Raw genomic sequence first — 24036 nt, forward strand, 5'->3', positions numbered from 1 at the left:
ACTAAGCACGTCCCCTGACCTCTTGTCGTTCCCCCTCGCCGAGGGCATCCTACCCCTGACCACCTGTCACCTCTACCCCACACTCCTCGGAGATCCCCTTGTTCGCACGTTCCCCTAGACGCAGCCCCGTCCCTGTTGCCTTTGCCCTGCCGGATTGCTTTTGCTTTGCGGAGAGGAACTCTAAATTAGTCTACCCCTACCCCTGTCCGAATCGGGGAGGGCGGTAGCCTCTTGCCCAAACAATCTCTTGCTAGGAGGTCGAGTAGCATATATATTGCTCGCGAGGGCTGAGGCCCATCCTGACATCTCTCAAGGGTCTTCATTGCCGGCATCCTCGTCATGGCCGTCGACTCTGTCCTCAGTGGGGTAGACCCCACCGTCTTCAGCATTAGCGATCCCATCCGCCTCTTCATCATCCAGGCCACCATCATCATCATATTATCTCGCATCCTAGCCGTCCTATTGAGAAAGATCAACCAGCCTGCTGTCATTGCCGAGGTCATAGGAGGCATTCTCCTGGGCCCTACTGCGATGGGGCGTATTCCGGGCTTCACTAAGCACATTTTTCCTCCCGCCTCCTTGTCCTACCTCAACCTCGTTGCGACGCTTGGCCTAGTGCTCTTTCTCTTCATCGTCGGATTGGAAGTCGACCTACGTTCTGTCACAAAGAATATCAAGGCGTCTGTCTCAATCAGTGTAGTCGGTATGATCGTACCGTTTGGTCTGGGAGCTGCCATCAGTCGGGGCATCTACAACAACTTCATCAATGCCGAAGCAGTCTCCTTTGGTCACTTCCTTCTCTTTTCGGGAGTAGCAATGTCCATCACTGCTTTCCCAGTCCTAGCACGGATCTTGACAGAAACTAAGCTTCTTTACACGAATGTAGGAGTTACCGTTCTGGCAGCTGGTGTCGGAAACGACATCGTCGGCTGGGTCTTGCTCGCTCTTACTGTCGCATTGGTCAACGCTAGCACAGGGGTCATTGCGGTGTATATCCTGCTCTGCGCTGTGGGCTGGGCCCTCGTACTCTTCTTGCTGATCAAGCCCGCCTTCATTTGGCTTGCACGAAGGACGGGGAGCTTCGAGCATGGTCCTACTCAATTGATGGTCACCCTAACTCTGTTGCTGGTCCTCATTAGCGCCTGGTTGACAGATATCATCGGCGTCCATCCCATCTTCGGCGCCTTTCTCGTTGGCCTGATGGTTCCTCATGATGGAGGCTACGCTGTTGCGATGCTAGAGAAGGTTGAAGACCTCGTTTCCATCCTTTTCCTGCCCATCTACTTCGGTCTATCTGGGCTCAATACGAATTTGGCAACGCTCAACACCGGTCTTGCGTGGGGCTATGCTATTGCGCTTATTGTTGTCGCTTTCTTCTCCAAATTCGGTGGGTGCGCAGGGACTGCCAAGCTGTGTGGCTTCAGCTGGCGAGAGTCCTCCGCCATCGGAACACTCATGAGCTGCAAAGGATTGGTGGAGCTCATCGTGCTCAACATCGGACTTTCGGCAGGCGTGCTCAACACGCTCACATTCTCCATGTTCGTCCTGATGGCGGTCATCTCCACTCTCATTACCACACCTCTCGTGCTGTGGATCTACCCAGAGAAGTATCGCAAATCGCAGATACCTGTGGGTGCTTCGGGTCACGAAAATGAGGTCGTAGATGACAAGGAAGCCAAGCAGGATGATTGGGCCGCCTCGCAGTCACTTCTCAGCACAAGAAAGCTGATGGTCGTCCTGACAGGCTTCGAGCATCTTCCCTCACTGATGAACCTCGTTCAATTGATCAGACCATCCTCGTATCAAGGGTGTGCGGTCAGGGTCGGAGAAGGAATCAGGCAGCGGAACGTCGCTCGCAAGAGCGTGGAGGGCGGAGAGCACGAATCTGTTGCAGTCGAGGATTCGGACGACTCGATGGTCCATGACAAGGCTGGAGCTTCGTCTTATGACGACCACGTCATGGGCGCAAAGACATTCACAGCAAAAAAGGCTACGTCCTCTTTTCTCAATGTCGATGCACTGCGCCTCGTCGAGCTCACAGATCGAACTTCAGCGGTCATGCGTATGGCGGAGAGCGACGACACTCTCCGAGCCGACCCCATCTCCAATGTCTTCCGCACCTTCGCTTCGCTCAACAGAATCCCAATCCGGACCTCGCTCAGTGTCGTCGGCGTAGACTATTTCCCGAGCACAGTAGTGTCTAGGGCTCGGGACAGGGGCGCAGACCTGGTGATCTTGCCATGGACCATCCCGACAATGGCCAGTGGACAGCCACAGCAGCAGCAACAGCAAGATACCGACATGCCGGCTTCGAGCAGTTTTGCCGGTGCTTTGTCGAGCCCCTTTGGCCACATCTTTGGTGGCGCAGCTAGCGGTGCATCGCAAGCTTCGAGCGAGAGTGATGCACAAGCATTGATGAGGAACGCCTCTCAGTACGCTGGCTTTGCCCGTCGGCTGATCCAATCAGCCGAATGTGACGTCGGTCTGCTCGTCGACAGACACAATGCAGACCACCTCGCTCCGCGCGACAGCTTCACGACTGTACCTGCGGGCAAGGGCATTCTTCTCGGCTTTATGGGCGGGCCAGATGATCGCGTTGCACTGGACTTATTGACCCGCTTTGCGGCCATCAATGAGGACCTACGCGTGACGGTGCTTAGGCTGAAGAGAGTGTCGGCAGACGAGAGTGGTGAGGTCCCCCTACCCGAGATGCCCGCTACGATCCACAGCGCAAGTCACACAAGGTCATTAACCCAGATGCAAGCCCTCACCATCCAAGATACCCTCTACCAGCGCTCGGCGGGCGTGGGTACAGAGGTTTCGCCTCTCGAAGCCACCCTGCAGGACGACCTCGCCTTCCGAGCGCTGGAGGGCCATCTGCCATCCCTTTCCGGACGAGTCAAGGTGAGGGAGATCACGACCTCGCGACCCCTGAGAGACCTCATCGTAACCGTGCAAGAGGAGCAGCCGTCCCTTGTCCTGGTTGGGCGCGGTAGGAAGAGCCCGACAATGGGCTCTCATAGGGACGAGCTGAGGGTTCTTCTTACCAATGGAGTCGGCCCAACCTCAGCTACGATTGGCAGCAGTGGCAGCAATCTCCTGCCGCCCAGTGAGGGTGCTACACGAGCAGCCAACTCAGAGACATGCAAGGTTGTGGGAGAGGTGGCCATGGCTCTCACCAGCCTCGCTAAGTCTTCTGCCAGCGTGCTGGTGGTTGCCGCTTCGAACAAGAGTAGCGCAGCTCGAGCCGCGGGCGGCGAGACTGCTTGAGTTTGCGATCACACGAGCTGAGGCTGAGTGTGTATTCGCCTGATATTGTTGATACCCCTTGATGTCAAGATCGTTACCCTTTGTCACCTGCTTCCTTCTCTCCATGATGTCACTATTGCTTTTTTGTAGCGTACCTGTGAATAATACTTGTACCAGACGATCACTCCATCTGAGTCCGGCAGCCTGAAGATGCGAGCGATGCGACGGCGTACATGGGTGGGAGCCTACTATCACGCGCTGAGGCACCTAGCCGGCGGGAAGCTTTGAGATCCTCCACCACCAGATTGACTCAACCCCCAGGGATATAGAGGAATGCGATGACGACGACGACGCAGCCTCAGATGTCGCACGCCGCCGTAGGTGCGGTGGAGGAGCCGGGATGGACGAAAGGTCGTCGCTGCTCCGGAGACGTTCTGATCTGCCAAGCCAGGTGGGCAGGGCACGCGGCAGAGGAATGCATCGATCGCTGGCGGGGGGCACCGCACTCGTGGCGCCCGCAAACGGGACCTGCAGCCATCGGCAAAGCGGCGGAGAACTTCGTACCACGGACAGGTAAGCCAAGTACCCTTGCCTCCTTGGGCGAAGAAGAGGTCGATTTCACACTTGACAGGGTGGGCCTCCCTCGGTAGTCTATTCAAACAAGTCTAGTCGCCGGGGGGCCCCTGTTTGCCTGCTTGCTTGCTTGTCAGTCAGCCCGGCATCTTCTCATGCTGCATCTCTTGATGCATGCCCGCTTCACGGCTGCTGCTGCTGGGCTGAAAGGAGCTGCCAGTCTGGTTACGACGGCCCTGCTACCTCGCCTCGGGACATCATCGCCGTGAACTTTTCCCACATGGCGCAGCACTCCCAAAGGGGGCCGAGCTACTGGCCCTGACTGACTATCAGAGCGCTTGTCTCACAACGTCACAGGCAATGTGTATGTGTGTGGCGCAGCAGCAGCGGCAGGCGACATGGATCGCGTGAGCTAGGCTTGCAGACGCGATCCACCAGATGGGCTGCAGCGGATGTGTTGGACCGCCTGGCCGTCACATCATGCCGGAGTTGTGCCACCACAAACTTGCCCTGTGGCCCTGTCAGAGCGAGGACTAGTCGTTGCCACCCCGTACTCATCGGCAGGAGGCCATCTGCACCGGACAGCCGCCTGCTTCTGCCGCTCTCTATTGGCTCCGGAGATCGGAAGCGAGGGAAGGGGTGGGGGACCTACCACCAATCTCCCCCATTCTCGTGCCTCCACCCCTTCTGGTCTGCATGAACGCAGTAGCGCATGGCTTCAGGCCTGGCCCACATCTGTTGCACTGCCAAGGACCGACATTGGGCCCTCTCTCGCTCCTTTCGGCGATCAAGGTGCGAAGGGAGATGTCGAACGGGATTAAGCGCGACAATGCCGCAAAGGAAGCTGCTCCGCCGTATGAGCCGGCCCGGTGCTGTGGGGACATGGCTTTGCATTTTTAGCTCAAGGTATGGCTCGGGTGCTGAGCGGCTCATTGTACGCTGGTTGGCTTCGACAAAGGGAACAGCGAATTGACAGCATGTGGCTCATTGTGCAGAGAAGACGTTCAAAGTTTCCTTTCCCAATACATCCACCCATTGCGGCGAGTTCAGAGGGTGAATCAGTGGTCATGGAGGCATCTGTAGGCTGAATTGCCGTGGGCCAAAGAGAGGCGGAGCGAGCTGGCGGGCGGGCGAGGTAGCGGGAGGAGGGATGGGGGCCTTGTGCGTGTGCGTCCGAATGCGCCTGTGCGCCCTTTGAAAGCCACTCTGCCTCCCCCACGGCTCCACTCTGGCTGTGTGAGGGAGGGGGTGCGTGTGTGTGTGGGTATGTGTCAGGGCGGGGCGGCGCCTTGTTGCTTCGTCCGCTTTGCTGCCTGCCTGCCTTGTTCCTCGTCCAGAATACTGCGTCCCCACCTTCATTTGCTCTTGGACAAACCAACTACTCCTTTGCTCTCAATCCCCATCATTCGTTTCTGCAAAGGTCCACATATCCTCTGCCACCCAACACTCACCCTCTACACTCCCTTGCATCTTGACCACTCCATCCATCGGCGTCTAAGCCCGTTGCTGCGCCTCGCCCCTGACTGCAACCACTCCACCCACACCGTCTCACACGACCTTGAACTCGAGAACCCAGCATCACCTTATACACTCCCTACCTCCTGGACTTTGCATAATACAACCCGGATGCTACCTTCCTATACCTTGTGAAGCCCCTCTCAAACCTACAAGCCCGCCGCGAGACCCTCACGTAGTGCTCGCAGCTCCACACACTCCGGCAAACCATGACGGAACCCGACGAGACCTCTGACTCACAGTCAGAACGGCAATCATCGGCGAGAAGCGGGACCGCTCCCATCGCAGCCTCATCGACTGCGATCCAGCCGACTACAGCTGCCACTGTTATACCCTCGTCTTCAACCTCTGCCCCAACATCCGGACCGACTGCTTCCTCTTCCTCGGCCCCCGCTCCCCTCAGACAGCCTGTAGCAGCCATGGCTGGTGAGGCAGCTACTTTGAAGGCAGCTGGGCATCAGCACACACTCTCCTTTTCGCCCCGGTCGAATCCAGCCTTTTCAGATCCAGATTACTACCCGGATAGAGAAGATGTCGACGACGTCTTCTCGAACCCAGACAGCGCAGAATTGGAAGCGAGGAGTGACGCAACTGGGTCCACCTCGCCAGATCGAGCAATGTCACCCGTCTTGAGCAGTCCGGACAGCAGAGGACGCAGTGGATTCGCCTACTCCCCTCACGTGGATATACCAGATGATGAGGAAGGCAAGGCAAACGACAGGCTATCGGCACCAGTAACCTTGCACCATCGACCCAGCCATGAGTCCCAAATGACCCAGAACACTGCGACTCCTGTACTAGACGACGGAAGCAGAGCATGGGGATCCACGAGCGTCACTCCCACCACTTCACTCATTGGAGGGGCTCGCTCACCTTCTTTGGGCTCGAGCCCGACAGCGAGGAGGGCATCAATGCATCCTCGGCCTGTCTCTGCGCATCAGGCACTCTTGTACAACGACGCTCATGCAACTCCCATCCCAGCGGCAAATGACTTGCCCATGGATCCATCAGAGGCTAGCAGCGTATCAACGCTGTTCGCGCATCCACCAGGCCCATCGCTGCCTTCGTCATCGCGGGGTTCGCCAGCCTTGAGTGCAATTCGCCTGGCTCTATCGAGCTCCCCTACCTTTTCAGCTAGTGCAGGGATGGGAGCTAGTAAGTCTGCCTCTGCCGCTGGATCGCCTTCCCACGAAAGGTCCGGCTACCATTGGTCCGCTGCAGCGGACAATTGGGCCACGCAATCCCCTCTTTCGCGTTCTTCCAGTAGAGGAGCATTTGCAGGCGTTGCTCCTGGTGGCAGTGGCACTCGTACCACGCCTGCTACGCGACCCAGCTCGCCTGACCGGTCAAAGACCATCATGCCTCCCCTCGTCGTTCCAGAACACATGTCTACCCCTGCAAAGGTCAACGCTGGATCCTCCAGAAGCAGCGCTGGAGGCGCGGGTGATTTCAGCAGTAGTCCCACCTCTTCTTACTCTCCACTAAGTGGAGGAGCTTCGTCTCGATCATTCGGAGGCGCTGGCTGGGGTCTCGGTCTGTCTTCGCCAGCTGGGCATAGTCAGCGCAATACTCGGGGTTCGGTGGACGCCGGTATGTCTGATGTCACAAGACCCCTGCCTCCTACCCTCGAAGGAATGCACAGTGCAACACCGCTGCCTGCGAGCGAATCTAGTATTTTCGAACGGGATATCGAACATCGAGATGCCAGGCATGTACTGAGCAAGAGCGAAGCAGTGGACGTAGCCATTCCTCCTGTCCTGGACGACGCTGTAGAGGCTATCATTGAAGGAGGAGACCAGGTGAGTATCCGATGCGTCGCTGAGCGTTTTGAAGTGGAGCATCGACTCATACCCTATGTCTCTTCTCCTCTCGACAGCCGCTTGAAATTGTTGCGCCTCTGCCTTCGGTATCCGCTACCCCTCACGCTCTCTCTGCGCTAGCATTGTCAGCCCATTCTCTCGCGTCCTCGACGTCCTCGGGTGGGCCTAATGCAAACAGCCCGATGATTGCAACGTCCTCCCCAAGATCTGCTTCAAGCGCTCTACAAGCTGGACCTGCCGCAATGGCAGCAGATGAGCCCCCGCTGGGAAGCATTGCGGCCCAGATTGCTGAGCGCCTGGGTACTCCGCGCGGCCATACAGGCGACGCAACCTCCACCGCCCCGGCATCGGCAGCCGCTACAGCTGGGGACCATCTCAACGAGCGACGCTCGAGAGGCATCCACAGCATGTCCTCTACAGCCTCTTCCACCGGCGATGCAGGGAAATCTCGCTCTCCAGGACCAAACGCGGCATCCGTGCAGCAGATCCTGGAAGGCGCTTCGGTTGTTCCTGGAAGTCCACTAGCTGGAAGAAGCCTGTTCAGTCATACCCCCCGCGACCGCAGCCCAGCACCACAGCTAGCCGTTCATAGCAGGGGCGCTCACACTGTCGCGACGACCTCTCATAGTCGCAACGGATCGTTGTCGCAACAGGGTACGTCAGCCGCAATTGGAGCCACGCCTCCAGCCACGTCTCTGCCTTCCCTCCCACTGCCTAATCCTTTCCGGTCCGATTCACCTTCGGTCGTGAAGCATGCTCAACAGCCTTCGGCCGGATCTGCTCTGGGCTTCATGGAATCAGGAAGCGCAACTCCAGCTCCGGTCACGATGTCTCTTGATGGAGCCATCATCCCTTCTTCCGAGTCTGCTATTCATGAGATGTCCTTGGATGCCATGGCAGATGCATTGGCCGACGCAAGCAGCGACGGTGAGATCTCACCAAGTCCCATTGTGCCTCGCAAGGCCAGCGTGGTAGCGGCGTCGCTGCCACCGCCATCTCTGGCTTTCCTCAGGAGGGACACGAACGCGACAATCACTGCTGCCAACGCCGCCTCATTTTCGGACGGAGGAGGCAGGTCTGCAAGTGGAGTTTTCGGAGCGCAAGGTGAAGACGACCTCGATATGCCCGGTGGCTTTCCCGGCGGTACGCCCACCAAGTCCACAGCGAGCCCCGAAACGCGTCGCCTGTCCTTCTTCTCGTATGCCGACATTATCAACGATACGCCAGCCGAGCTGGTTGATTTTGAGGAAGTCGTATCGAGGGAGATGGCGTCTGGCTTTTCAGACGATGCGCATCTCTCCTCGGGTAGCGGGGCTGGCGGCGGGAGCAAGATCGCTCGGAGCCCACGAGCTTCCTTCGGTGGTGCAGGGCTCGCGAAGCCCTTTCCCGCCCCAGATGACTCTGCCGCGATGAGCGGAGACCAGTCGTTGAGCATGACTGGAAGTCCGTCTATGCTAGGCAAGAGGCTGATGGGGCAGAATGCGGCCTTCTAGTCTGAGGAGGGATGGATGCCGGGCAGGCCTGCTAGTCCGAGGACTGCACAGTAGACTTTGCAGCACCGACGATAGGCCTACAGGAAAGATGGATTCTCGACCTTCTGGACCTTCTCCTTCACCGTCACCGTGACCCCGCGCCCCACTTTCTCCTTCCAGACCGTAGTCATAGACAACTCCCTCCTTCCACTGCTTCTTTGCGTAACCCTATCGTAAGTCTTTTTCCCCGCCCCCTCAAAAAGCTCTTGTCAGGCAGTCAAGGCTTGTATCTATAGTGCTCTCGAAGCTTTCGCCCTCGTTCACCCTCCCGCCTCCGCTCCGCTTCGATAGACGCGTCGTCATTGACCTTTGGGTTGTTTCTGCCCCATCCTTCCCATTCGCTCACCGCTCATCGCTCGTTTCCCTCCTCCTGGCACCCTTCTCTCGCTTTACCTCACCTCGATCCCTCACTCCACCTTACTTGTATCTCACACTTCACTCTTCTTTGGTCGATCCAATCTCCAATCAAAAGTCATCTTCGCGAAATAGAGTGCCCGTTCTTGGTCGAGCCGTGGGCTACACTCTGGTTGCTGCCTACTGTACACACTCTGAATGCTGGCTCCTGTCAGCAGTCGGCGTGTCTCCTACATTGCCGGCTATTCTATTCTTATTCTCGGACTTGTGCACCGAAGACCGGAAGAAGCGGCAGGGCTGCTTCGCCTTCCCCTCGGCTTTCTTCCTCCCCGCATCACACCTCGCAGAATCGTGAGGATGGGTGTGCTTCTACAGGGATGCGTGGCTGCGTCACTTGGTCGTTTAACTTCAGCCAGGCTAAGCTAAGAAAGAATGACTGTCAGCAATCTAATGTCTGCTGCAATGAGGGATCAGTAGTCAGATCTGGCCTGGCGTGTACTTTCCCCGCACTCAGCGTGTCCATGCGGGCGGTCAGGCACCCCGACGGGCGGAAGGCGAGTCAGTCAGCAAGTCTCAGTCCGGTCAGCATCAGATGCAGGACGAGGCTTGTGGAGGCAAAAGGGCGCCCCTCGGCAAAGTGACCGGGAGAAGGAGCCACACTTCCGCAAGCCCCCACGCTGCACCAGGAAGGTAGAGATTCCCTGGGGTCAAGGGATGGTTGGACTGGGCCAGGCCGCATCTTTCCACCCTATACAACCCAACCAAAAACAATCTTTGTTATCGATTCAGCTCAAATCATGTCGTCTCAGAAGCCATACACCTGCAAGTGGGGAATCCTAGCTACAGGAGGGTGGGTATGATACAGACGAGAGAGTGGACAGAGCTTTGGCACTGGATAGCATTCTCACTCCCCCCCACCCACCCATCCTCTTTTGCCTCGCCCCTCTTCCATCTCTCACCTCGCAGAATCGCAAAGAATTTCGTCGAAGATCTCCTCGCACCTGCATCAGAGCGCAACGTATCTGATATCCGACACGTCGTCAGCGCCGTCTCCTCTTCTTCCTCCCTCTCTCGTGCTCAGGAGTTTACCAAGGACCTCAAATGTCCCAAGGAAACCAAGGCTTATGGGAGCTACGAGGAGATGGTCAAGGATCCAGAGGTAGAGATCGTATACATTGCCACGCCTCACCCCTTCCATTATGAGAACACGTTGCTCTGCTTGGAGAATGGCAAGGCTGTTTGCTGCGAGGTAAGTGGAGATCGAGAGGAGCCGGAGCAGTTGTGTATCTGTCGTTTGATTGACCCGCCATGTTCTGCTTCTCCGGACAATACAGAAACCCTTCACCATCAACGCAAAACAGACTGCCCATCTCATCAAGGTCGCCAGGGAAAAGGTAAGCTAGCTGGTACCCTTCTCTAGGCGTCAGGCGTCTGTCTGTAATTCTGACACCCTTACACCACTGATCCCTTGTGTTTCCTTGGCAGAACCTCTTTATGATGGAAGCAATGTGGACTCGCTTCATTCCCGCTGTGCTGGAGATCCAACGACTGATTCACCAGGAGAAGGTCCTGGGAGATGTCGTGCGCGTCTTTGCGGACCTGAGTCAAAGTTTCCCCAAGGATCCCAAGCATCGCATTTATGCCCCTGGTGAGTGGACAAGGGGTATGGACTGAATTGGTTCTCTTGTCACTGACGCAAGGTCCTTCTTCCGTATGTTCCCACGCAGAGTTGGGCGGAGGAGCTTTGCTCGATGTAGGCATTTACCCGCTCACATGGCAGATGCTCACCCTCTACCAGCACCCAGAGTGAGTGAAAAGACAATTGGGCGTAAGTTACATAGGGCTCCCCAACGCTGAGTCTCTCCACTGTCCTCGCCTGATTCTCTTCATCAGCAATGCCCGAACCCTCCCCGACTTCACTTCAACCTTCCTCACCACGCCCCTCACAGGCGTCGACGCCTCCACAGTCGTAGTGGGCAACTATCCCAAGCTAGGCGCTCAAGGAATCTCCACGTCCTGTCTGACCGCCAGGACCCACTCGGCGTATGCAGTCCTGATCCAGGGTTCAAAGGGAGATATCAGGATCCCGCCCATGTTGATGAATCCCTCCAAATTCACTCTGGAGCTTAAAGGAGAGGAGCCAAAGACGATTGAATTCCCCATTCCGGGACATGGGTGAGTACGCAGAGGGCAATGGAGCTCCATGGCGTATAGGGCTTCTTCGCTGCATGAACTTTGTTCGACTGATGCTTACCCCCTCCCTCCTCTTGCTCATTTTCAGGATGTTCTACGAGGCAGACGCAGCCGCCCGAGCTCTGCGCGACGGCAAAAAGGAGGTAGACAATTGTCGACTGGAGGAGGACAGTCTGGTGATGATGAAGATCATGGACGAGGTGCGGGCCAAGGGCGGTTTCAAGTACTCGGACGACGTAGAGGCAGTCAGAAGCGGAGCGTGAGCATGTGAATCTCTATGGAAATCGTGACTTTGGATAGCTCAAGGAAATTGTAACAATGGTTTTCCCTGTACAAGGTCGAGCCTTTTGCGCTGAGAGGCTCGCTCACCACCTGTCCTCCATCCGCTGGGCGGCAGTACGCGCACTCCTCTTCTCCTCCCACCGAAAAAGTCAGTGAGCTTGACATCCTCCAGCCTCCTCGTCGATCCATCGTCTCCTTCAAAGAGATCGGTGCGTATGCCCGGTGTGGAGTAGAGTTGCTTTGGATCAAAGCTGGCAAAGAGATCCACAAGCCGGACGTTGGACGTCTTTTCGATTGAGGAGAGAAAGGAGAGGATATGCCGAGTGAAACGGTCGATGAGGGCGATGCCTAGATCCGAGTCGGAGTGGTGCTGCGAGATGAAGGGGAGGAGTGTAAGGAGAAGGTAAGGTCCTTTATTCAGTCTGCGAACCTCAAGCTGTACGTCGCTTCTGCGTCACTCACCGAATAGCTGTTTTGACCCGTCAGTGCGCTCCCAACTCCAATGACCCCCGGCGAGTAGAGCTTACTGTACATCGAGCTAGCCTGACACGTATCGACGAGCAACAGCAACTCATTATACCGCCTTTTCTCCCTCATCTGCGCAATTGCATCTGCCAGATCCCAAGCGCCCAATTCTTCGGCGTCTTGGAACTTGAGAAAGTCTTCACCGCCGTGACCTGTGAGATAGAGGAGGACGTTGGAAGTAGATGTGGAGAGGAGACGCTTGGAAGAGGGATGTGAAGAGGGGTGACGTCCTGTGGGAGAGCGGTAGGGAGAGCGAGACCTTAGTACCTGGCAGGAAAATCGAGTAGAGACCCCCTTGAGCATTTCCTCACCAGTCAGGAGCCTGATGACATTCTCCACCGTCACCTCTCTACCTTTATAGTCGACCTCGATCTCATCTCCATACAGGTCAATGGCGCGATTGGCGTCTGCCCACACGTTGCCAGGGAACTTGTTGCGGGTATCACAAGCTACGTCGTCTGCTAGCATGAGGATGATTTGAGAGTCGGGAATACCCAGACGCTTCACTACTCGATAGAGGCCGAGGGTATTGGCCATGTGCTATGAGAGGGAGCGGCAAGAGGTGTCAGCTAGGCTGCTCTGGAGTGTTTCGCAGTATTTGTCCTCTTGGTATAGTCTTACTGACTCTATAGTTGAACCAGAAGCGACTAGCACAGATTAGGACTGCCCAATTGTCTGTATGTCCACGATGACTTCTACTTCCTGCGCTCCCTCTACCTCCTCCCTGAGCCGACTCGACCTCGCTGCCATTACTGTAGAGAGCAGCCTCTTCCGCTATCGGGGGCCGCGTCTCTGCTGCGCCCGCCTCGAAGAAGTCTTGCACCTGCTGAGCTTGAGCCGGCGTGATAAATAGAGTAGGTGCCACAAGTGGGAGAGCCAAGGCGATGAAGAGGGCGAGGAAGAGGGAGAGGAAAGAGCAGCTCATCACACGACGTAGCGTGCGCCGCCGCCGCCTCCGATGGGATCGCGGTGATGGTAGGGCGGCAGAAGAGGCGCGATTCCCATCGTCAGCGCTGATGGCAGGTGAGGATGCTCGTAGCCTACCTTGCGAGGCCATTGACGACCCTGCTTCTTGAAGCTCCATGACTAGCTTGTATGATTTGGTGATGGTAAGGGCAGGCTACCACGGCTCTGGGCGAGCGGGAGTGTCACTCTCAGTCTCATGCGCCAATCTCCGATCTCCACCTGGGCTGCCCGCTCTCCCTGATCTCACCCGCCCACCATCGATCATCCTTTCATCCCACACCTTGCTCCCTCAAAACCCACTGCTTTACTATCCAAAGCGTCGCCAAGATGTCAGGCAACTCAAACAGGGAGGCCGTCTTCCCCACTCGAATGACCCTCAACAACACAAAGGGTCGTCTCAAGGGAGCCCAGACGGGTCACTCTCTCCTAAAGAGAAAAGCCGATGCTCTTACCAAGCGTTTCCGAACCATCACTGCAAAGATCGACGAGGCAAAGAGGAAGATGGGTAAAGTCATGCAGATGGCAAGCTTCTCTCTTGCAGAAGTCAACTATGCAGTGGGAGAAATTGGGTACGGTGTGAGGGAGGCAGTGGGTACAAAGGCAAGCTTCAGGGTCAGGGCTAGACAGGAGAATGTCAGTGGTGTCTTCTTGCCCGCTTTCGAGGTGGATACAAAGTCAGATCAAACAAAGGGTGAGTGTTGATGAGTAGATATGCGCAGTCATTTGGCTCAGATTAGGTTGCGAGAAGGCAGCTGGGAGCCGCAGACGCTGACCTGATGAGCTCTACTCCCTCTCCGCCTTCTCCTCTTGCTGTTCCACTCTGGGTCCAGAATTCCAATTGGCCGGGCTATCACGAGGTGGTCAGCAGATTCAAAAGGCCAGGGAGATATACCGCAAGGCATTGGAGACACTGGTGGAGCTGGCCAGTCTGCAGGTGAGTATCAGATCAAGGCATAGAGACGTGGAGGATTCGCCGCGATCGCTTTACAATTTCAGACACTGACAAAGCCTTGCCCTTTCTTCTGCCTAATAGACTGCCTTTGTGATTCTGGACGAGGTTATTCGTATGACGAACCGTAGGGTGAATGCCATCGAGCACGTCATCATCCCCAGACTGGAGAACACAATCAGCGTGAGTAACGAATGATCAAAGGACGGCGCAAGACCCTCCGCTGGTCTCAATGAGATGCCTTCCCTGACACTTGCGAATCCCCTTTCTTTTGCCTACAGTACATCGTATCCGAGCTCGATGAAATGGACCGGTTAGTCCCCTTGACCTCTCACAAGCTCGCCTCGCCTGTGACCCCTGCTGACACAATCTCTCTCTTCTTCCCTGCTTCCTGAAACCCCACGACAGTGAGGAGTTCTTCCGGCTGAAGAAGGTCCAAGGCAAGAAGAAGAAGACGGCTGCCGAGGAAGAGAACAAGAAGCGAACGCTTGCCATGCAGGGCGATCTCGACGAGGATGAGGAGGAGGACGAGGAGGCAGAGGGTGGGAAGAAAGGAGATGGCAAGAGTAAGAATCTCCTCGATGGTGGCAAGGATGAGGATGTCATCTTCTAGAGAGCCGAGGCAAGGGCTTTCATCGGTGCTCTCTTTTTCTCCGTCTGCAGATCTGTCCAATCTACTTCTCCGACTCTACTGCGAACTGTGTGTGTGACTAGATTTTGCACGATCTGTTGGCTGTCTTTAAGCAACGGCAGTATCATTCTCACAAAGAGAGGGAGTGCACAGGCTGGCTACATGAATTGGCTCATTGCCCTGCCCTTCCCGAGCTACCGCTCCCATCCCATCCTGCGCTGTAGAGGTTTCCTTGCCCTAGCTGGCAAATTTACTCATCGTCCCTCGATTCCATCGTCTTTTTCGACAGGGCCCTTTGACGGCGGATGAAGCTGTTGCAACAGGGCGACAAAAAGAAGATGGGGAGGGGGGGAGCAGCACGTCAGTCTGAGGTGTTGCGCATGAAGAGCATGGGAAATACCGAGTGAGAGGACTATTAGAGGAAGGTAGGGTACTCACTCTTCGTATTGGCACTTCTCGTAGGCGTGCCTGGAAGGATCGGACCCGGGGCAAGAGGGAGGACAATCAGTCAACAAGCTCTACAAGACTACCACCGCTCCTCTTGTGCCCGAAGGAGCACGAGACTGCGACGCCGTCTTCTCCTCAGCAAAGCAAGCTTGGCTGTAAGGGTATGCGTACGACCAGACTCACCTCTCGTGGTCGCACTTCCAAGGGGCGTACAGTGTCTGCTTCCTGCACTTGTTCAGCGGGATAGCGAGGCTGTCGAGGTCAGAGGGAGGCAAATGCAGATGTCAGTATTGAGAAGCGGCAGAGGGGAAGCGTCTCCCGCTCTGTCCAAGAGGAAAGTCCATCGAAAGTCGACCCTAATCAGATCCCTCGCCTCGTATCCCCTTTCTTCTTGCTCGTCTGCTCATAGCTTCCGGCTGGCTTCCACCGATAGGCGGAGTGAGTCCTTAGACGTGCCCCCAATCCTCCTCTGATGCCTTGCAATCTATTCTCTGTTCCTCCCGCAACCGCCGTTACTCTACTCACGCAGAGCACGAATCTCTCCAACCCAGAGGCAAACGAGCAGCCTGGCACTCCTCAACAGAGGCAGTCTGGTCCTGTTCTCCTGCCATTGTCTTCTAGCTCCTGTTCTCGTCTTTTCAATTCCTGGAATGCTAATGTAATGCTATGGGGGAGAAAGAGACGGGGCGAAACACGATGGAGGGGAAGGGGCGGTGGATTGTTAATGGTCGTTCAGTACACTGCAAGCGGGGAGCGAGAGATGATCCTCGCCTTGCCCGGACCAAAGGGGAGCGGGCGGAGTTTGAAGCGCTGCCCTCCAGAGAACCCGAGTCGACGACGCCGTCGAGCCATGCTTCACTCAGTCGATCAAACAATTAACACTCTGCCTTATACCTCGCTGATTAGACCTCAAGTACACACACACACACAAGCAAGGTTGATAACGAGATAGACAAAGATGCTATTCGCTGGATGGTGAAAAGATACTGTGAAAAGAAGTCGAAAAGGGGGCGAGTGCATTGAAAGGATGGCGAGTCCAGGTCAACCAGGACCTTGACGTTCGCAAATGATGGGGTGGGGAATGTAGGCAGTTGCAGTGATGGGCATGATTGTGAGAGAAGGGGGTCGTGGAACATGATAGATAGACGCAGCAGGAGGGAGGAGGAGAGGGGGGGCCACCGACAAAAGCAGGTAGACAGGGGCACAAGCCCAGCTTGCTACCGGTCTCACCAACGGTCGTCGAGGCGCGCCGATCTCAACTTGTGGGACCAGCCACGACAGTCGAGGAGGAGGGAGGAAGGCCGAGGCAGAACTAAAGGTGACGACGAGACGTGCAAGGAAATCTAGAATGGACGAAGCGCGTCTATCTACTTGCTGGGCTCGCCGCCCACCCATCCCCAGGACACGGACACTTCTCCCTCGACGAGGGGAGCGAGAGCCTTGAAAGCCGAGGGCGAGAGGTCGAGATGGTTGTTTGCGCACGTCGGGCACTGATCCCTGACGGTGACGGTGATGACAGTGTCACCCTTGGAGATCTTGATCTTCTTGTTGCAGACGATGTTGCCCTCCCACACATCGGCACCTCCGATCGAATTCCACAGGCCCACGGGCAGAGCAGCGATGTAGTCGCTGTCCGAGTCGGTGTAACCACAGGCACCGAGACCGACGGAGAAGTAGGTAATCTCACCGTTCTCGGTAATGTCGGACACACCACTCAGCAGACCAGTACCTGTCGACGTAGACGATGACGACGCCGTGCTCGAGGCGGCAGAGGCTGACGCCTTGGTCGTTGGCGAGGCCGCGGCGCTGCTGCTGCTACTGCTGTCGTTCGAGCTGTTTGCAGCTGCAAGTTTGGCGTTGCTGCTCTTGTTCTTGCAAGACTTGTTCTTCTTAACAGTAGTCTTCTTGGACGACTTGGTGGCGGTGGCTCCGGCGGCGGACGAGGAGCTAGAATGGTGGTGGTGGTGATGCTTAGAGTGCTTAGTGTGGGTGTGGGTGTGGGTGCTGGAACTCGAGGCGGTGCTGGAACTTGATGAGGCTGGTGTCGAATCATCGTCCTCGTCGGTCTCGTCCGTGAATTCCTCAGTGTCTTCGCCCTCGATGTCAAAGATGGCGGTGGTAGTTGCCATAACACTGGTAGAGGTAGCTGTGCCCGTCACAGTGGAGCTGGCTGTGGATGTCGAGTTGGAAGCAGTGACACTGGCGCTATCTGTGGCAGTCTCTGTGCTAGTAGCCGTCGAGGTAGCGCTGCTGGACGTCGCGTCAGCGGCGGCAGAAGTAGTTGTTGCGGGTTCCGACGCGTCAACGGAGCTCGACGAGACCTCCTCTGCTTGCCTAGCAGCCAGCTCCTGTGCAGCCTGTGTCAGCCTCTTGCGCCTGAGCGCACTACCGTGGTTCGAGACAATTGAGTTGACGGTGTTGCGACGAGCTCGCATGTTCTGGTGACCGCGAATAGCCATTGCCTCGTCCAGCGAAGCATTGGCGGTGGTAGCGGAGAGAGAGGAAGCAACTGCCACAAGGGCGAGGAGGAGAGTGGTGGTTCGGAAGCTGTGCATGATTGTTGTGAAGGGGCTACTGAAAAGATTGGTGCGAGAGAAAGGAGACGCAAATTGCGGAGGGGTAGTACGTGAAGTGTGGGGTGAGGGAGCGAATGAGGAGAGGGTAGAGAATGAGAGCTAAAGGATCAACCTTTGAGCTTCTGACGTGAGTACAGGCAGAGAATGGAGGAGAGGTGATGATGAAAGATACACTAGGGCGAAAGGGGGAGGCAAAGCGAGCAGGCTTTCATCTTATACTCGCTGTCGACCACGGGCTACCGATGGCCGGATATCCCCACGCTCCCGCACCGCATCAGCCCCGTGCTGATGCAGTCCATCGTCGAGGCCTTCAGATGAGGTGCTGATGCGCCAAGGACAATGATGCGGTGCGAGGTGCACGCCCATGTCAACAACAAGACGGTCCCGCACTTGACTTGGGCAGCAGTGCCGACTCTTGCCCCCGTGTTGGTCTCCCGGGGTCGTAGCGCCGCATGTAAGGGGTCCGCGACCGACGCGACAAATTCGCACGCCGACATGCCTCATGGCGCCGAGTTCCGACGGTTGGACGGAAGGCAGGAAGGAGTGAAATCGGAAGATCCAGATAGTCCCGTACCCAAATTTAATTGCGCAGCCACCTTCCTCATTCGTCTCGCAAGCATCGAGCCTGGCTCAGAGTGTGCGGTGCCGAGAGTCCAGCCATACGAGTAGATACTGCCAGCCTTTCCCTGCGGCATCGTCATGGTCCTTTTCTTCACGTCCCCCGCCCTCGAGGCACCTGCTACCATCTATGTGGGTCGAGACAAATTCGAGAATGAAGACTTGATCAAGTACGCCTTTGAGGAGGATGTGTGGTTCCACGTGGATAAGCTCAGTAGTCCCCATGTGTACTTGCGGATGTCGGAGGGGATGAAGTGGGATGCCATCCCCACTCCTGTGCTAGAGCATTTGGGTCAGTTGACCAAGGCCGGTTCAATCGAAGGGAACAAGAAGAAAAATATCACCATCATCTACACGCCCGCCTCCAACCTCAAGAAGCAGGGAGACATGTCCATCGGCTCGGTCAGCTTCCACAACGACCGGCTTGTTCGGCGCTTCCTGGTAGCCGAGCGGGAGAATGCTATTGTGAACATGCTCAACAAGACGAAGAAGCTTGTCGAAGTGGACCACGAGGCTGTGCGGCAGGAGAGGCAAAGGGAAGCCGGCCGCAAGAAGAAGATGAAAGCCGTCGAGGAGAACAACGAGAGACTCGAGCAAGAGAGGATGAGGGCGGCAGAGCGCCAGGCACGGGACTACTCCTCGCTCAATTCTGCAGACGCTATCGCTTGGTCGAAGCGCGAGAAGGAGATCGAGAAGGAGCGAGCAAAGCGGCTGAGGGAGGAAACGGGCGAGGGAGAAGATCGGGCGAGTGAAGCAGGAAGCGATGACAGCTTCATGTGATCTCCGGCTGCGGACAGGTACTGCCGGGAAAGCCGGCCGGCTGAACGGTCGCCCTCGCCCCTCGGACGCAGCGATCGCGGGAAGGTCGTGACAGCAATCGAGGCAACAGTTGCGATAGCAATCGGAATCACAGTCGGAATGGTACACAAGGTTTGCATTGTCCTGCCATTCTCCCCTTGGAGATCTACCACGATCTTCAATTGCTTCCCCCCTCCACTGAGATAAGCAACATGGTCGATCCATCCATCTCCTCTGCGACTGCCTGGCGTGCAAACGTCACTCCGCTTGTAGCAGCGCACCTCCTGCACTTCGGTGTCGCACGCGACACGTTCAACATCCTGCAAGGCGGAGACAATGAGGCACACGAGCATAAGGAACGCCTCAACGATACCCTGAGGACTTTGACCCCAGCGGACGCGCTGCGAAAGGGGGACATTGTTGTTTTGGGATCTGCTGGGACTCTCGGGGTAGGCAGCCTAATGAGGAGCCAAGCGAGGTGCGAGGCGCATAATCAGACTCTGGTCAAGATTGAGCAAGTAGGCCTCGGAGGCCTACACGCAGGAGTGGTCGTCATCTCTGCTCGAAGCGTTTGGGGTCGTGCTGCGCCTGCCTCGGCATTGTACCAGACGTGTGAGTAAAAAATGCCCCTTGTTGCTTCGCACATCGACGTGCAATTCAAGCTCATCATTTCATCTCACATCTCGTCGTCTCCATTAGCTCGTCGGGTCACTTTTGCAGACGATAACGTACTCTGTCAAATAGACCCGTTGTCGTGCCGAATTGACTTTGCTCACGATGAACAAGATTGCGCTTGGCAGCAGCTCAACAGCATCCTCGAGCCTGGCAGCCCAGTGGCAGGACTGGAGTTCGTCGGTGCTTGCCTCTTTGTGAGCGGCGTGAAGGTTCACGAGGGGGACTGCCTGCTGCTCTCCCGCGACAAGAACGCTGCCTCTGTCTTGCTGGACGTTGTACAAGTGCAGAAGATCGAGGAGACCACTCCGGGCATCGCAAACCTCATCCTCCGGCCATTTCTCCGCCCTGCAATCGCGCCTCCGGCTGCCTCTCCTGGACACAAATTTCGTGATCCTGCTCACCTTGTCCTCGCAGCTCGTGATCAGTCTTTTGCTTTCGACGATGCCAAGCATGTGATTGTTCGCAAGTGCGTTGTCACCAAGGGACCAGTCGCACACAGGCTTGAAGGGGACGAGCTGTTCTGGACCTCTTCGTCAGGCTTCCAAGCATGCAGCAGATGTGAGAGCCAACGAGTGCTGGCGGCAAAGATAACAGGCGAAGTCATTTCGCATAGTCTGCGCACGTTGGACCTCTTTGCCGGTGCTGGGGGACTAACATTGGGGCTTGGTCTCGCCGGCAACATCAAGACTAAGTGGGCTGTTGAGATGGATGCTGCACGGGCGAGAACCTTGCAAGCGTCGCATCCGAGGACCGCGGTCTTCACAGCCGATGCTTCTGAGCTTCTGGCCGTCGTCTGCGAGAAGGCAGAAAGCAACCCTTTATCCTCCGCACTGCCCTCCGCCTCCACGCTCCCAAAGCGGGGCGAGGTCGATATTCTTGTAGCAGGCCCTCCCTGTCAGTCCTTCAGCAAGCTTAATGCGCACCGCGCTGCCACCGATGGGCGGAACCTGCTTATCGCTGTGACGTTGTCTTGGGTGGAAGTGCTGCGTCCGGACTATGTTGTCGTCGAGAACGTAGGGGGGATCATGGACAACGAGACGCTGAAGTTGGGGGCCATCAACCAAGGTTTTCCAAAGCTCATAGTCCTTACTTTGCTTCAGCTGGGCTACTCCGTCAGGATTGCCAACGTGGAAGCGGTGTCTTGCGGCAGCCCTCAAGAGCGAAGGAGGATGATCTTCCTCGCCGCCAAAGAAGGCCTGCCTTGTCTGCCCCCCGCCTCGCATATTACGCCTTCAGACCGGTTGAGCAGGAGCTCCAGCATCAGACTCTGGCCTGGGGACGGCGCGCCCTCGCGGCATTTCACCATGCCTAATGGCTTCCTTCGGGGTTGTGCGCCCTTGCCGACTGTCACGGTCATGGACGCCATCGACGACCTCCCCGCTTTCGACTGGTCCGACCCTCACCAGGTGTACCCACTCCGAGCTTCACCCCTGGATCGGGAAAAAGCGGCGCGAGCGGCGCGAGGCATCCCCGCCCTCGACGCAGTGAGATTGTCAGGCGTAAGTGGGGAGCACCTGGTGGGAGCCAAGCTTCAGAGGTACGGCACTGAGCCACGTACTCCGTATCAAGCTTTGATGCGACGAGGTTGCGCAGATGCTCGTGTGGTGTCGCAGCATCAGACGGCTCGGCATACCTTCGAAAACGTCGAGCGTGTCACCAATGTGCTGCTGCGCCCGGGGGCAAACCACCGCAGCTGGTCTTCACCGCTGGTGAACAAGCCGCTTTTGACCCCGGAGTGGCTGCTCAGCGCCAATAGCCTGCGAAGAGAGGATAGCGGCAAAGCTCGACACAGTTGGGAGCGCTCCGAGCATTCCTACCAGCGCCTGGATCCCAATAAGCCCTTTCCTACGTCGCTGACCAGCGCTTCGCCTGCGAACCGGCAAGGTGCGGTCATTCACCCCACTCAGACTCGCACGCTCACTCTCCGGGAGTCTGCTCGAGTTCAGGGCTTCCCAGACTGGATGACCTGGGACTGCTCGATTGAGGAGGCTCAGAAGCAGGTCGGGAATGCGGTGCCTGTCCCTTTGGCAAGGATGCTCGGCAGGGCCATCATTGCCAATGTCGTTGCCGTTGAGGTCAAGAAGAAGGAGCTGAGGGAGAAGTTTCGAGCGAAGAGTGCGGCGAAGGGAAAGGGGAAGATGAAGGCGGAGGATAAAGATGATGAGGATGCGGATGTAGTGATGGAGGAAGCTTGATGAACGATCCCTTCCTCTTCTCAAAACTCTTCGCTCTTGTTCATAGATTCTTTTCGACTGTTGTCCTTCTTTGCTCTGGTTCCGAGACTCCCCTTCACCATCGTGCATGTCCCACTGTCGCAGGCTCTTCACGATCCTCAGCGTTAGCCTCAGTAATGTGTCTCTCTCTGCTTGCTTCTTGATACCCCAGTTTCGTTTCTGTTCTTTAAGTCACGACCCTCATAGTCTCTCCTCATCTGCTGTCTCATTACTTGAATCCTTCCGAATCGCAAAGGATTAAATCTGCGTATAGTACAAGTACGAATGCTCCTCCTCTTCTCTCTTCTCCTTCTGCATCTTCACTTCCTCCCCTCATCTTGTCGATGCGTCCGCACCCCATCTGCGAGGGTATGATGGCGCTTGAGGAGGTGCATTTTGACCATAGTGTCCCCCTCGGGGTCTCCAGCGAGCATTCGAGGCAGCAGGCGAGGAGTGCTGCTGATGCTGATGCTGATGCTGATGCTGATGTTGATATCCTCCCGGAGCCACTCCAGTATTCTCCGAGTGGGGCTGCACTGGCTGGTACCCTCTCTGGTACGCAGGCGGCGGACGAGGAGGACCTTGTTGTTGGTAGGGCGGCCAGCCTCCCCGACCTGGCGGGGCACCTGGGTGAACCGGTGATTGCGGAGGAGCATATGCGTGCTCTGCTTCCCGAGCCTGTTGTGCTTCTCTGCTGTAGTAGTCCGAGCGCGGCTGCACAGGAGGTGGACCCATAGACTCTACAGGTGTTGCGCTCTCCGGTTGGTACGAGTGGGACTGTGTCGGTTGAGGTCCGCTTTGGCTTCCTTCTCGATCTCTGCCATCAGACATCACCTCGTCCTTTTCAGAGGCTTGTTTACGCTGCTGCTCTTGCTGCTCGAAGGCTATCCTCTTCCTCTCCGTCTCCACTTCCCTCTCCTGATTCAACTCAGCGAGCCTCTCAGCCTCGCGTCGCCGGATCTGCTCTTCAGAGCCCCACCACCGCTCGTCTTCTTCTTCTCGCCAGGCATCGAGATCGTCCTGATTCAGATCCGAGGTGTTCTCCCAGAGCTCCTCGAACTGGATGTCGAGCGGGTCGGCGTGGGTCAGGGGTCCTCCCTCCATCCCATCCTCGACGTTGACTTCGCTGCCTTCCACGGCCGAGGGGTCTAGTCTGGGGCGCTTAGCTGCCCTATCCCATTCACCTTGCCTTGGCTGCTGTTGCCGGGCACTGGAGGACGTAGATGGGTCGGGCACTGCGTCGAAAAAGGACTTGGGAGGCAGGACCCACAGCTTTTCTCGTATCCTCTTGTGTCGCTCTCTGTCCTCCTCTATCCGCCGAAGGATCTCCGAGTGTGACAGAGTCGGCAAGCCTGCCTCCTCACCATTGTTGCTCGAGGAGCCTTTCGAATGAAGTGTGTCTGCTATTCTTTCCTGTAACCTCGCAAGTAGATCAGCAATCTGCTCTTGGGGAAAGAGACGCTTAAGTCGCCATGAGGAGAGGATCTGGATGGTGACGCCGCTGTTGAGCTTGACCCCATTGAGATTATCGTGCGGCACGACGTGGTCTATGAGGCGCAGCAGGTCCTTTGATGCCATGCGGCGGAAGTCGTTGATAAGCTTTTGGGAATAGCGGCTGGAATAGTCTGTGAAAAGGAAGTCGAGCAGAAAAAGGATATTGAGCCGCGAGGAGAGGTTTGTCTGAAGAGAAGAAAGAAGGACAGAGGAATGAGAGTCAGCTGAAGTCTTCCCACTGTCCTTGGCTGTATGAGCCGTTCAATCACCTTGCCGCATTCATTGAGTATACAGTCCCACAGGTCTGCTGATGCCTTTGCTACGTGACGATCTGCGAAGCCGAGGACTTTTTCGATGGACTGCTGAGAAGCATTCAGTCGCTTCAGCAGAGCCTGGAAGTCCATCCGCACCTGGAACGCGTCCATGACTGCAAAGTGCGGGCGGTAGCGGGGACAAGCCTCCTCTACCGACCTTTGGACCTGACTTGTGCTGTAGTCCAACAGCTGACCACGTCTGCACTCTTTGTAGCCTGGGCTACGACGTCTTGTCTTCTTCTTCTTCTTCTTCTTCTTCTCGGCGGTAGCGAAGGGGGGAGGCTGCCGAATATGCGGAACGGACAGAGACAA

The 24036-nt window shown here is 56.6% G+C and overlaps 9 protein-coding genes across 9 annotated transcripts; 6 read left to right on the top strand and 3 right to left on the bottom strand.

Annotated features, from left to right (window-relative positions):
* The first annotated feature begins 18 nt into the window (after positions 1-18).
* Positions 19-3438, top strand: BCV69DRAFT_280428 (hypothetical protein). Its single transcript, XM_025491611.1, has one exon. It carries the CDS (start codon positions 340-342, stop codon positions 3268-3270), a length of 2931 nt encoding a protein of 976 aa, XP_025349982.1. The 5' UTR covers positions 19-339; the 3' UTR covers positions 3271-3438.
* A 3257-nt stretch (positions 3439-6695) lies between these two features.
* On the top strand, positions 6696-8650 carry BCV69DRAFT_275716 (hypothetical protein; the record flags this gene model as incomplete). Its single annotated transcript, XM_025491087.1, has 3 exons — positions 6696-6927; positions 6970-7136; positions 7214-8650. 3 exons carry the CDS (start codon positions 6696-6698, stop codon positions 8648-8650), a joined length of 1836 nt encoding a protein of 611 aa, XP_025349983.1.
* Positions 8651-9712: 1062 nt separating this feature from the next.
* BCV69DRAFT_280431 (NAD(P)-binding protein) lies at positions 9713-11609 on the top strand. The gene is made up of 7 exons (XM_025491612.1): positions 9713-9893; positions 10010-10292; positions 10378-10437; positions 10529-10691; positions 10771-10849; positions 10937-11218; positions 11325-11609. Exons 1-7 carry the CDS (start codon positions 9841-9843, stop codon positions 11497-11499), a joined length of 1095 nt encoding a protein of 364 aa, XP_025349984.1. The 5' UTR covers positions 9713-9840; the 3' UTR covers positions 11500-11609.
* On the bottom strand, positions 11493-13152 carry BCV69DRAFT_280432 (hypothetical protein). Its single transcript, XM_025491613.1, has 4 exons — positions 12669-13152; positions 12355-12583; positions 11981-12273; positions 11493-11888 (listed from the first exon to the last, which is right to left on the bottom strand). The coding sequence occupies exons 1-4, from the start codon at positions 12966-12968 to the stop codon at positions 11538-11540; spliced, it is 1173 nt and encodes a 390-aa protein (XP_025349985.1). The 5' UTR covers positions 12969-13152; the 3' UTR covers positions 11493-11537.
* Positions 13153-13319: 167 nt separating this feature from the next.
* Positions 13320-14959, top strand: BCV69DRAFT_289225 (hypothetical protein; the record flags this gene model as incomplete). The annotated part of the gene is made up of 6 exons (XM_025493665.1): positions 13320-13700; positions 13840-13943; positions 14043-14141; positions 14240-14271; positions 14367-14524; positions 14901-14959. Exons 1-6 carry the CDS (start codon positions 13337-13339, stop codon positions 14957-14959), a joined length of 816 nt encoding a protein of 271 aa, XP_025349986.1. The 5' UTR covers positions 13320-13336.
* Positions 14960-16131: 1172 nt separating this feature from the next.
* Positions 16132-17771, bottom strand: BCV69DRAFT_98947 (hypothetical protein). The gene is made up of 2 exons (XM_025495678.1): positions 16333-17771; positions 16132-16203 (listed from the first exon to the last, which is right to left on the bottom strand). Exon 1 carries the CDS (start codon positions 17589-17591, stop codon positions 16404-16406), a length of 1188 nt encoding a protein of 395 aa, XP_025349987.1. The 5' UTR covers positions 17592-17771; the 3' UTR covers positions 16132-16203; positions 16333-16403.
* A 522-nt stretch (positions 17772-18293) lies between these two features.
* Positions 18294-19113, top strand: BCV69DRAFT_280436 (DUF814-domain-containing protein). Its single transcript, XM_025491614.1, has one exon. The coding sequence runs from the start codon at positions 18312-18314 to the stop codon at positions 19008-19010; it is 699 nt and encodes a 232-aa protein (XP_025349988.1). The 5' UTR covers positions 18294-18311; the 3' UTR covers positions 19011-19113.
* Positions 19114-19452: 339 nt separating this feature from the next.
* BCV69DRAFT_98987 (S-adenosyl-L-methionine-dependent methyltransferase) lies at positions 19453-22079 on the top strand. Its single transcript, XM_025495680.1, has one exon. It carries the CDS (start codon positions 19652-19654, stop codon positions 21896-21898), a length of 2247 nt encoding a protein of 748 aa, XP_025349989.1. The 5' UTR covers positions 19453-19651; the 3' UTR covers positions 21899-22079.
* Positions 22074-24020, bottom strand: BCV69DRAFT_98966 (hypothetical protein). The gene is made up of 2 exons (XM_025495679.1): positions 23680-24020; positions 22074-23596 (listed from the first exon to the last, which is right to left on the bottom strand). Exons 1-2 carry the CDS (start codon positions 23833-23835, stop codon positions 22250-22252), a joined length of 1503 nt encoding a protein of 500 aa, XP_025349990.1. The 5' UTR covers positions 23836-24020; the 3' UTR covers positions 22074-22249.
* Between the last annotated feature and the right edge of the window lie 16 nt (positions 24021-24036).

The sequence above is a fragment of the Pseudomicrostroma glucosiphilum genome, assembly GCF_003144135.1.
Source record: "Pseudomicrostroma glucosiphilum strain MCA 4718 unplaced genomic scaffold BCV69scaffold_2, whole genome shotgun sequence".
Lineage (NCBI taxonomy): Eukaryota > Fungi > Basidiomycota > Exobasidiomycetes > Microstromatales > Microstromataceae > Microstroma > Microstroma glucosiphilum.